The sequence below is a fragment of the Diadema antillarum genome, unplaced genomic scaffold, assembly GCF_040938485.1.
Source record: "Diadema antillarum isolate AM-2024a unplaced genomic scaffold, OU_Dant_1.0 seq00001441_RagTag, whole genome shotgun sequence".
Lineage (NCBI taxonomy): Eukaryota > Metazoa > Echinodermata > Echinoidea > Diadematoida > Diadematidae > Diadema > Diadema antillarum.
In genome coordinates, this window is record NW_027272190.1 from 938,247 (window position 1) to 950,813 (window position 12,567).

A 12,567-nucleotide genomic window follows, 5' to 3' on the forward strand; every position below is an offset into this window, starting at 1 on the left:
AGTATAATAGACCGAAGTAGCCAGCGTAAAACGCCAATAGCATATAGAGATCTTGTGAGCAAGAAGAGAAATCTTTCAAATCGTCTTCTGATTCAAGGTGAGGGAGGTGTTGGGAAAACAACGCTGTGCGCGAAGATTGCCTGGGACTGGTGCCAGGGACGAATCCTCCAGGATCTGGACATGTTGCTTCTAATTCCTCTACGAGATGTAACTAAGAAAAACAGTATTGGTGATATTGTAAAGACATATCTCTCTGATTCAAATACAGCAACACAGAAAATGATAGATGATTATATTACAGTAAATGTAAATAGGGTTATCATTATATTTGATGGTTTCGACGAATTTCGCGAGCAATTATTATTAAGTAAAGCGAGCAGCAGTGAGGTCATTCGCATTCTAGTAACAGAGCAATACAATTCATGCAAGGTTATTGTGACCACACGCCCTTGGAGGACGAATGAATTTATGATGGACAGGAGTCTTGTCGAAGCTTACACTTTTCTAAACATCGAAGGATTTAACAAGGAGAATCTATCAACTTATATCAGAAAGTACTTTCGGATTAGAGAGAAGGACGATCTTGCAGAAAGCTTAATAAGTTTTATGAAGGAAAATGATGTCATCCGGTCAAATATGACCCCGTTTCCTATTTACTGTGCAATGCTTTGCCTTATGTGGACTGAATACAGTGAAGACAGACGAAAAGAACTGCAAAAATTGCACACTTTCTCCAAGATTTTTGGAGACATGATATCTTTCCTGAAAGAACACTACGCATCTAAAGTTTGCGAAAATATTCAGAATCAGAAACCTGTTGAACATTTGAAGGAAGCTAGTAGGGCAATTCAAGAAGTAAGTGAGATAGCGCTAGATGGTCTGTTTGACAAGAATCTTTCATTTCCTGAAGAACAATTCAGAGAGTGTCGTGATGCCATGGACACATGCTGCAGAGTGGGTGTTTTGACAATAGAACGAAATGTCATCACAAGGGAACGTCGGCACGATGTCAACATTTCATCCTTGGTTGCGTCAACTGTTTCTTTTCCCCATAAATTGTTTCAAGAATACATTGCAGGAGTTTATATTGAGTATTTATTCGGCAGTGATCGCCCCAAGTACGAAGAGGTAAAAAACAAAATTCTTAGTCGACCTGAGGAGTTCCGCTACGTACTCTACTTCACCTCAGCTTCAAGGAATGAGCTTGGTCTTGATATCATCAACGGCTTAATAAAAAGTGCTACCAATAACTTTGCGTTTCATTCCTTACATGATAAAGATCAGGATGCTGAACGGGATTTCTGTGTTGACGTTGCGTTTGAATGTCAAACTGATGAGGCCACCAGAGCAGTAGGAGAACGATGGAATGAATACAAACTATGGTTTAATGCACCACAGCACACAGTGTCAGGAGTGGTGTTCATGGTACGGTGCAACCAAGTGGTGAGTGACGCAGCTTTAATATTGCTCTAAACATAATATGAAGAGTTTGTTCGCAAAAACCGATAAGTCCATTTTTGCCAAGTGGAGACAGGCCTATTTGTGATTAAAGGTCATGAAAAATAAAGAGAATAATAAGAAATAATTAGCTTCTTTTGACCATAACTTCAAAAGTGTACCTTTATATGTAGTGACCAATATATTATCTAAAAGCTATTATTTTGTACTCTATAACAGAGACCGTAGTTCAAAATCTTCAAAAATGGACTTATCGGTTTTTGCGAACAAACTCTTCATATGTATTATAGGCATATATATATATATATATATATATATAATATACTAAAATAGATTGCACTGACTCGCACTAGTGTGAGAGATAGTTCCCTTCCAAAACGTGCGTGGTGCCTCATTGTTGGTTGCATGTATACTGAAAGAAATATCAAATGTTGTGTAATGAGATGGCGTGTGTGCGCGCCATTCCTTGTGAAATTGAGGTCATAATCTACAACGTCAGCAGCTGTACGTCAGAAATCATTTCCAGCTCTGACCAGGTCCTATCAATGGGGAAATAGTTTTAGAAATTACAAAATGTTTAGTTGGAAAAGTGTCATATCGACCTTTTATAGTCTATTGTTAATGTAAAATAATTGAGTATATGAATATAAGAACGACCCAAGTCCATGGAAGACCATTTCAAGTAAACTAAAAAAAAACTTCATATCTTTTTTGTTTGTCCAATAATATTATATTTAACTGTGATGGGAAGGCAACATTGTACATACAAATTAGAACGTATATTATTATGACAATTAACATTAACATTAATTGTGGAGAGGCCATTTTGTGTGATGGACTTGGGTCGTTCTTTGATTCATATGGACTTGGGTCGTTCTTTGATTCATATACATGATATTCTGCTATAGAGATGAGAGAAGGACGAGAGAGGGCGCTATAATATGAATGTAAGAATGACCCAAGTCCTTCATTCTTACATTCATATAAGATTTAACTCATTTATTTCAGGCACTTCCGGGGGTAATTAGGATTTATCATTTATACACAAGATGAGTCCATGCATAAGCTACAATTTCCAATGTCAAACTGAATTTGGCCAAAAATTGGACTTGGGTCGTTTTTATATTCATATACTCAATTGTCTTCCTCGCATGATACACTTGTGAAATGACTTAGTGTGTGAGTTAAATCTTACCCGCCGTGTAACTTATTTCATGTTTTGTTATCTATCAAAACGTTTGGTGGTTATCTGTATGAGACGTTTTTCCTTGTGGCTTTTATCCAAAAAAAAAAAGAAGAGAGAAAACAGTTACGATGAGGAAAGCAATATGTTATTATGGCAAATTAATTGATACAGTTTCATGCTCGAGAAAATTCATACCGACAGTTGCAGTTGTAAAACTGCCCCTTATAATAATCATTTAAGTTTCGTTACACCAATGACGCTGTGTCAGTGTGTCGAAGGGAGATAACACACTGGGTCTCCTGCATGGTATATAATGATACATTTTGGGCATACACCAGAGTGTTGATGAAGCCATATCTATCGCCCCTTTTACTCTTTCTCATATCGTCGTGCGTTTGGCAGATTGTTGTTAGAACGCTTCTCTGCAAATAACAGAATGCTGTTAACTTTATGTGCACTCCCACACCCTAACGACAATCTGCCATGCGCACTCCTACACAAGAATGATATCTGCCAGGAGCAGAGAAGCGCTGTAGTGACAACCTGTCGGGCGCACGACGATATATTAAAATAATTGAGAATGATCTCCCCTCCCCGAATTGTGGTTAGTGAAATTAGGATATGACTCAAACATTGTCGAACGTGTATCAATGATCCCTTTTGCTCTGAGTTTCCAACGTCCAATCAACTGCGTGTTCTCTACTCAACCTTATTCTCCCGGGGATAATTTTTTTCCTCTAGTGTTAATCCATGTTCGTTCTATCAGCAATCTGTAGATATGGAATAAGTGTGCATTTGTTCAACTTTAAATTACTATGGAAAGTTACTCTCAATCACTCTTTGTTCTGCCAGCATTCACTAGATTTGTCCGACGTGAATTGCGGAAGAACTGTGTCACGTGACTTGGCGGAGGTTATGTGTTCCAGCTGTGTACTGCGTAAAGTAAAAATATCGGAACCACGATTTCACGTGGAATTCTACAAGACCCTCAGCGCAAAGACTTCAAACTGTCAGGTATGAACTTATTAACGTAGTCCCACAGTATGTTTATTATAATGTAACAAACTAGAGATGGAGTGTTTCTACGGTATTCCAAAGAGGCAAATCATTAACTGAATGATAAAATACTAAACAATGAAACAATTCATTGCCTCTTTAAATTATGCTTATTTGATAATGGTTTATTGAAAGAAATATGCGAAATAGAAGCCCGATGGCTAAATTATAATGCATCAAATCAAGAAGCATATCAATTACATCAAACATTGAACATTGTATAAACATGTCAATGCAAATACCGATTATATTAACTTAAGTTGCATTCTTACAAGGTGGAGACCGCAAGCACGTGCTTTACAGAAAAATGTAGACTTCGAAACATAGAATGTGGAAACGTGACGTCGTAGGCATTGTCTCCAGGATTTATCGTGGAAACGCCAAAATACCCTGGTCCATCCTACAGAGGGCGCCTTTCAGAACTGTGATTCGTAAATGAGCCTCAATAGTAGGCTTGCTAAGGGCGAAAAAAGGGGTAATCGCTGCATTTTATAGTACAAATGTCCTATTTGGCACACGTGTTCCTCTGTACAGTTGGAATTTTTTCACCTGAAGAGACAATCTGTATCTATGCAAATAAGCCTTAATTTGCATAATTTATGAAAAATACATATACAGCATCATATCAAAACGATTAACAGTTCATACCAATTATTGTACAAAATATACGACATATAATATGACAACCATAGGTCTCAACTTACAGGTACGCACGCACACGCACATACACGCATACACACGTACACACACACACACACACACACACACACAAGCACATCACATTCACATGTCTACAGATAAGCCATATTGTATACGCATCTCACGCACAGCCATTCAACTCTTTTACACAGTCACACATTGAACAAAATTATATAATTTACTGCTTATTAAGATAAAAATTGTATAAATAAACAAAAAAGCAAATTGAACAACATTATGATAACCTTTACTTGGAAAAATCAACAACAAATAATGATAAACAAATATTCTTAAACATTGTCATCTAAATAAAATTTCAAAAACACTCAACTTTTCAATTCTGTAACCACCATTTTCAGTAATGATTAGTGTTGTTGTTCTCGGCATGAAAAAAAAAAATGCGATTTCAGTCTATATAATTGAATCCAGGGATGGTCGATCGTCATCCCTAATGGTACGTACAATCCCGAACGACCGAAGTTTGTGCATGCAATTGCGCAATGCCAGACTAACGTGTGGGTGTGTGCGTGTGTGTGTGTACGCATCATACACAAACATTGTGACCGCGAGCTGTGGTGATTGGAGGAGAGAGGCCAGAAGACGCGTGGCTCTTAAATCAGCCTCTCTTCATGGGCATGCGCACTGAGAGTGTGCGTCCATTCGGAAGCTCTCGTGGCTCGCTCGGACAGCCATTTTGGGTCAGAAAATTTGTAGCACAGAACTCTTGTATTCTAACATGTTGTTCGCTGACCCATTGAGCCGACGCTATTCTCATTCGGGGTCACTACATTTGAGGCAGCATGTTGCGTTCGTCTCCGTGCCGCACAAACCACTCGCCACGATTGTGTGTCTTTATGCAATGCGTGAATATGAATAAGAAAATCAATCAATCCATAAACTAATAACTTTCATTGCCGAGTGACATACAATTGAAATATGCATATGAACACACATATATATATATATACACACACACACTTTCACACACAAATACATATAACATCACATCAAAACTCTCCCAGCCAATCAACAACAAATATTGTCAAATTCACATATGGATTTAATTTAGATAAATACACAAACACACAAACATTCACAACACACATATAAAACATCTATTCTACATAGGGCCACAAAATAAAAAAAAATAGAGAATACCCTAATTCTTATAACGCTGTCGTATTGCTTGTGGAATATATAAATATAATAAAACAAAAACATATCAGTTGTTTCCACAACTTGCACAACTGACAAAACAAAAAGAATGAACAACACAGGACAGCATGTCAATCATATGCAATACAGAGTATGGAGGAAGAAGCAAAGGCCATTGATCTGTCAAGGCTTCTCCCTAGTAAAAAGTATAGGCCATGGGCTAGTAGGGGTCAACGTGCACCCCCTCTGCACCTAACATTCATTGTTGTTTCCATGTAGCCCTTTGTCTGGAGAGTCAGAAAAGTGATGTTAACAAAAAAAAAAGTTGGGTCCCAAGACCCGCCCCGTGACGTTTTGTGACGTCACTTCCGGAACGACCTCTTCGCGAATACGGGGGAATAGCATTTGAGTATTATCCTAATAAAGTGGTCCTCATGCCTTTATTTTTCAATGAAAACCAAAGATTTTGGTATTTCTAGATTCCTCAATAGATGGGAAATATGATGCAAAGCAAAGTTTGGCAATATAAGCCCTCAGTTTGTCGTCATCGACAACGAAATGGGCAACGACGTCGACAAAATTCAACAAAATTTTACAAAATGTGTGCAATTTTCAAGTTTAACCCTTTAAGTTTGTATATTTTTGTGAAAAATTTGTTTATTGACTTGAAATTTGGTCTGGATATTAAATGAATATCCCTTTTTTACGAAAACAAAAGATTTTGGCCTAATCATAATCCGATCTTCTTCTGTAGACATTCAAGTGAGCATGCGCGGTGTCTGGAAATCAGCCTCCAAATGTCTTTTTTTTATGTTTAGTATCAAAAAATGAGTTACAACGAATCTTTTTATCATGTAAATTCACAACTTTAATCAATTTTTACAATCAGCAATCACCTGATTGAATAAAAGTTGCCTTGAAATGAGAAATCAAAGCTGACCATGGTTCTTTATGATGATGACGTTGGTCACGACATCGAAGATGAAGACGACGTCAAAGACTAGAATTACGACATAGCAGAGATTATTTTAGATATGTTTTAGTCTCTTTTAAAATTTCGTAAAATATTGTAAGACATGTTTGTAATTGGGTCAGTCAAATAGGTACATTTCCTCGTTGGTAAAGATTTTATCAACGTCAATATATGATTGTTAATTTATTCCGTTGATTTCACTGAATTTATATTCATTTGATTAATACGCAGTATATGACCTAAACTATTTTGATTTTTTTACTGTTTTCTTTCGAAAATTTGGCAATAGAGACTTGCAGGTCATCAACAACGAAATGGGCATTAGTGAGGTCGACAAACTAAGTCAGCACAAGCTCTTATGCTAACTTAGATATTCATTACTTTGTGGTTAATTCACTATATTAATTGGAATTTAGTCTGGATGTTTAAGGATAAGTCCAGCTTCGTGTACATGTAGATGAAGTAAATGCGGCAATATTAGTAGAATTCCACATCAGTAAAAGTTTGGGGAAAGCGGATAATCCATTCAAAAGTTTTGAATATTTAAAGTATCTGCACTGTCACTGCTGGATGAGAAGACTACTACAGTGTGTGATGTCACATGCGTACAACGATATATATAATGAAAGGAAAATATAAAGAGAATTCCACAAAATCTTATTTTTGGAAAAACGTGCATATTTCTTCGACATATCAGTGACTTACATTAAGGATATTATTCTTCCTGCCTTCTGACAGAGACAGGTCAAGCGTTCTTTATTTTGTAAGAAAAGTGAAAATATGTTAAAGTTTCTTTTTATTTTCTTTATATCGTTTTACACATGGCGGTGACATCACAAGCTGCATTAGTCTTCTCATCCAGCAGTGAGCGAGCAGAAACTTCAAAAATTCATAACTTTTGAACGGATTGTCTGATTTCCTCAAATTCTCACTGATGTGTTCTACTAATATTGGTGTATTCACTCAATCCACAAGTCACATGTCTGCAAGTTTAACTTTTCCTTTGAATAAACAGCCATCGTTCATTAAAAAAGAACAAATGAGCCGTTATTCTAATCCTGGCCTCTTCTGTAGATGTTCAAGAGGGCAGGAGGAGTGCGAAATAAGAACCAACAAAATGTCCCTTTGGTGACTAGTAAATTGATATATTAACTCGTATATTTCAAGTAGAATCGGAACTTTAATCATTTTGTTAAATCATCAAACACCTGCTGAAATACATTTGACTTCAGTGATGATGGCAAAGAGAGCGGCGTCGATGACAAAATCACATTGGAGTTTCGTCTAAATACCAAATTCAACTGAATTTAGCAATTACTTTAAGACGACCCTTAAAGATTAACACCATTAGCTATGAGGAAAATAAGATTTTGATTACATCTGCATTTTGCCTTCTCAACAAACTCGAATTCTTTAAAGATAATTTAGTTTGTTTTTTTTTTAAATAATCCTGAATGTGCTTGCAAGGTGTGTGAAACAAGCCGCCGTAAGTTCTTTTCTGCTGGCTAGCAATCGGTTTTTCGTCAAAGATCAGAAACTTCAAGTATTATAATTTGCATGTTAAAGAAAATATAAAAGAAAATAACTAAGAGAAATTTGGCTTAAAATGAGAAAGAGGGAGGCAACTATACAATTCTCTTGTCACCATTTCTATTGATCATAATGACAACATAATTCTATCATAATTTACCACGACAAATCATTTAATGTGACTATAAAGGCATGTTTATTATTCATAAGCAATTCCCCAATTCATGGGACATTATCTGAAATGGTTATTAGACAATGATAGTTCAGTAATAAGAGTTTTATTTCATAGATCATATGAGGCATATAATACATTCATTCTTTGCTAAAAGTTGGTTGCTGTTAGATACTCAAATTCCAATAGCCTTTTTTTTTTCAAGAGTATTTTTTGGTTTAGTCAAGTTTCGTAACTTATACTTTGAAAATATCATTAGCATTCATACGTAGTCAACACTAACCAATTATATTTGTGATACCTCTTTTTAAATTTTTGTATTCCATCTGAAAGTATAAAGAAACTTTGTAAATGTAACATTGTTCAGAGTAGAATTGGTTATATGATGTTTCATAAAAATAATTTGCTAATTATTATGTATTTTTTCCAGCATGATTTACTTCCGATGAAATTATTGAGAGTCCAACATCGAAATGCTTCAAATGATTACCACTGGTTTAATACCGATATGTTGAAATTGATGGAGTCATTTACCAGCTCTAAGTTATCCGTTCAAAGTCTGACACTTGTTTGCCCATGAACACTGTTACAATTAAATTCCGATGTCACTTTCATTGTAACTCTGTGATTCTATTGGTTGAATGAATTCATTTTCACTACTTTCATTGTCACTATCAATATCGGACTCCGATTCATAGGTCATGGTCCCTAACAAGATGTCTCCAAGCTGATGCGGAATCATCTCGCCATCCTGTCAATGTCTGTGATTCATTTGCGCATGAGTTCTGAACCAAATCAAATTCCAATGTCCAGAATGGTCATTTTCTGAGTGCGGTATATGTTGAAGTAATCCATTTTTACTCATATCACTGTTGCCATACCAGTATCAGCTCCGATTCATCAGCCACAGTGACTTCCAGGATGCATGTCCCCAAGCTGACGCGGCAGCACCTCCCTTGAGGTCCACAGAGGTCGCATTAGATCTTCATCCTTTGTCCATCCATGTCCTTCATTTGGGTTTGTTGCTAGCTTTCATATTCTTGTTTGATAATTGCATAGGACATGCTGCTCTAAAACCTTTCAGCAGGGCGGTATCATAGCCAGATCAAAGTTTTTTTGCCTTTGTGACATTAGCCATTTCACCGCACTTGGACTGTAAAGAGTTTGGAGGGCATTCACCTTCTTCTGTTACCATACAAGGCACAGATAAATCGTTCCAGTTCATCATCATCTCAGCTTTAACATTTCAAGATTCACCAAGCTTTGGAAATACAGCATGAAATGACTCATCTGCCTCGACATTGTTTTTATCTTCCCCTTAATACCTATAAGGCACCAGTGGTATTGCAGCCAGTAAATGCGTGGAGTCCTAGAAATTATGTACATACAAGGGCTGAATCATGAAATGGGACAGCTGAGGTGATGGATGAACTGAACTTTGCTGTGCTTTGCATAATAACAGAAGGATTTGGAGGTGAATGCTCTGCGATTCTTGACAATACAGTCTAAGTGCGGTAAAATGATTTATGTCACAAAGGCAAAAACTTTTGATCTGGCTTCTCATCAGAGACGTCTCTGAACAGCATGTCCTCCGTAGCAATTATCAAACTAAGAATATGGAAGCTAGCAACGGACCAAAATGAAGATCATGGATAGACGAAGGCTGAAGATCTAATGCGACCTCTGTTGACTTCACCTCAGGGGAGGTGATGCCGCATCAGCTTGTAGACGTTCTGAAAGGCACTATGGCTGATGTATCAAAGCCCGATACTGGCATAGAAGCAGTGACAGGAGCAAAAATGAATTCATTAAACCTATACACTCATAAAATAACAATGATGGTGACATCGGAATTCGATTCAGAGCTCAAAAGAATTTCAGACTTTGAAAGGATGGCAAAGTGATTCATTGTCATCCCACGAGTTCGACATCCACGAATTATACAGCAAACGAGTCGTACAGCTCATGACTTCGACAGCAAGCAAATAAGGCCCATGAGTCCGACAGTACACAAACAAGGCCCGCAAGTTTGACATTAGGCAAACAAGGTCCACGAGTTTGACACTTTTCTAAGCAACACCCCCCCCCCCCCCCAAAAAAAAAAAAAAAAAAACCTCACAAGTTAAAAACGATCCACTAGTTCGATATTCACATCGCAGGGCCGTAAATGTGTTTTTCTCGTGGGTCTTGTTTATTACGTGCAAACTCGGAGGGCCTGGCTTGCCTGGTGTAAGACTCAAGGGTGACGAACTCAAGGGCTGTAGGACTCACAGGCTGTATAACTCGCGGGCTCTATGACTCATGGGTTGTATGATTCGTGGGTGTCGAACTCGTGAAGTGCACCCGGTGAATCAGCGTCAGCTTCTGGACATCCATAAGGCACCATGGCTGATCTAACAAAAGTATTGACTTTAAGTTAAATGTCTACAGAAGATGCCTGAATTAAGATAATGCCTTATTTTTTTTTTGTTAAACATGGTTATTTGTCTAATATCTAGACTAGATTTAATTTCGTTTAATGATATCACCACAAATAATGGATATTTAGATGTTTTAGCGTGAAAACTTGCATAAAATTGCGTGGACTTTTAAGTTTGTCAACCTCATGTATGCCAACTTCATTGTCGATGACCTGCAAGTCCATATTCCCAAATTTTCGAAATAAAATGAAAATGATGTTAATATAATCATTACCATCGAGAAATTGTACATCGTGATCGAATCGTGACTCGAACTCGGGTCCTCCGATCGGGAGTCGAAAGTTTTACCCGCTATGCCACAGAACCGCCAAGAACCCACAAGTTCGCATTCCCAAGTTAAAAAAAACAAACAAACATTAAAGTAATTTAGGCCTCCAAAAGTCCATTGTCTCTATTATGCATCATGTATAGTGTCATTTCGGTGACAAGTTCAATGTAGATGCAATTTCTGAAGAAAATAGAGGAAAAATCATGTCAAAATATTATCCACGCCTGAGACAGTATTTAGAAATGTGCCAGTGAGTGCAGCGTAGTTGAGATTAGTGTTTTAATTGTGAAACTAGTTATAAGCATTATTATCTAAAGGGGAAATCCACTCCAAATAAAACTTAGTCCGATAAGAAAAAGTAAAATACGAGATATGAAACTCGTCACGCTGACGAGTTAGGTGATACGCTTGGGGTCATCAGGTGTCGGTCATCTGTGATCGACAAAGAAAAGAATGTGATATGGGCACCTTGAAGTTATATTGAGCGTGCATGCAAAACCGTTTTTCTAACCACTCGGCCACGGGACATCCCCGGAAATGGTAAGGCAAAAAAGAAATGTATAGATATTACAGGGGGAAATAGTCAATGCCCACTCAACAATCGTGGCCGTGTGAACATATATTGCATTGCTAGACGGAAATGCGGCCTTGTAACGACTGATGTCGCTATGCCATTTCTGGCAACTTGGAAAAAATACGTGCCGTAGACATAAAGCCTATAATCGGCTGGTTTTGATACCTTGCCTTTAATCACAATTTTCAGTGTGATGACGTCATCAAAGTACAAAACAATGACATGGTCTTGAAAGACAATTGTTCAAAGTACAACACCTCCGTCGTCGTCATTACATACTATGATCGGTTTGACAAAGTCAGCCTGCAAAATTTTGCAGCAGTCGAAGCAATGTGGTCTCCAACACAAAAAAGAGGGATATGGTGTGTGTCTGTGTGTCTGTGTGTGTGTATAGGTGCGTTTATATACGAACGTGATTTCTACATGGACGAATATGTAATACAAAATTGAAGAAAAAAAGTAAAATAGGTAAGTATTTTGTTTCGTGATCTTGTGGGGTTCGAACCCGCAACCTCACGTCTCTGAGACGTCGCCTTTATCCACTCGGCCATACGTCTCGGCGAGAAAATATGAGGAACGTAAACTTATGTATGTGAAAGATGAATCGAGAATCGTTTTGTCCACATACCGTTCTCATTTTCAGTTTTAAACTGCAAAATTGTCAACCTGATGATGAGATTTCAAAAAATAAAATGCATGATTACTGAAGCTTATTGTCTCAGCTACAACATACTTAAGTTTCAGAGGAAATGAAGCAAAATCAGCTGAGATAAAGGTGCTTAAACGTTGTCAAGTCAATGCATGGTTAGAAAAAAATCACCTCCCATAGACATAACACGTAAACTTGTCCGATTTTGCATCTTTACCTTTAATCACAATTTAAGGTATGATGACGTCATCAAATTTCAAAACCATGACTTGGACTTAAAAGGCAAATGTTCAAAGTACAACATATCTGAATTTGGGATAATAGTTAGCTTGAACAACAGAGATACGAGCAAATGAATGTCAGAAAC

At 37.3% G+C, this 12,567-nt stretch overlaps 1 protein-coding gene across 1 annotated transcript; it reads left to right on the top strand.

Annotated features, from left to right (window-relative positions):
• The first annotated feature begins 279 nt into the window (after positions 1–279).
• Positions 280–1,473, top strand: LOC139709526 (NLR family CARD domain-containing protein 4-like). The gene has a single exon (XM_071621484.1). The coding sequence runs from the start codon at positions 280–282 to the stop codon at positions 1,471–1,473; it is 1,194 nt and encodes a 397-aa protein (XP_071477585.1).
• Positions 1,474–12,567: the final 11,094 nt, after the last annotated feature.

Coding starts and splice junctions, on each gene's coding strand:
- LOC139709526 (XM_071621484.1), top strand. CDS start 280: ATGATAGATGATTATATTACAGTAAATGTAAATAGGGTTATCATTATA.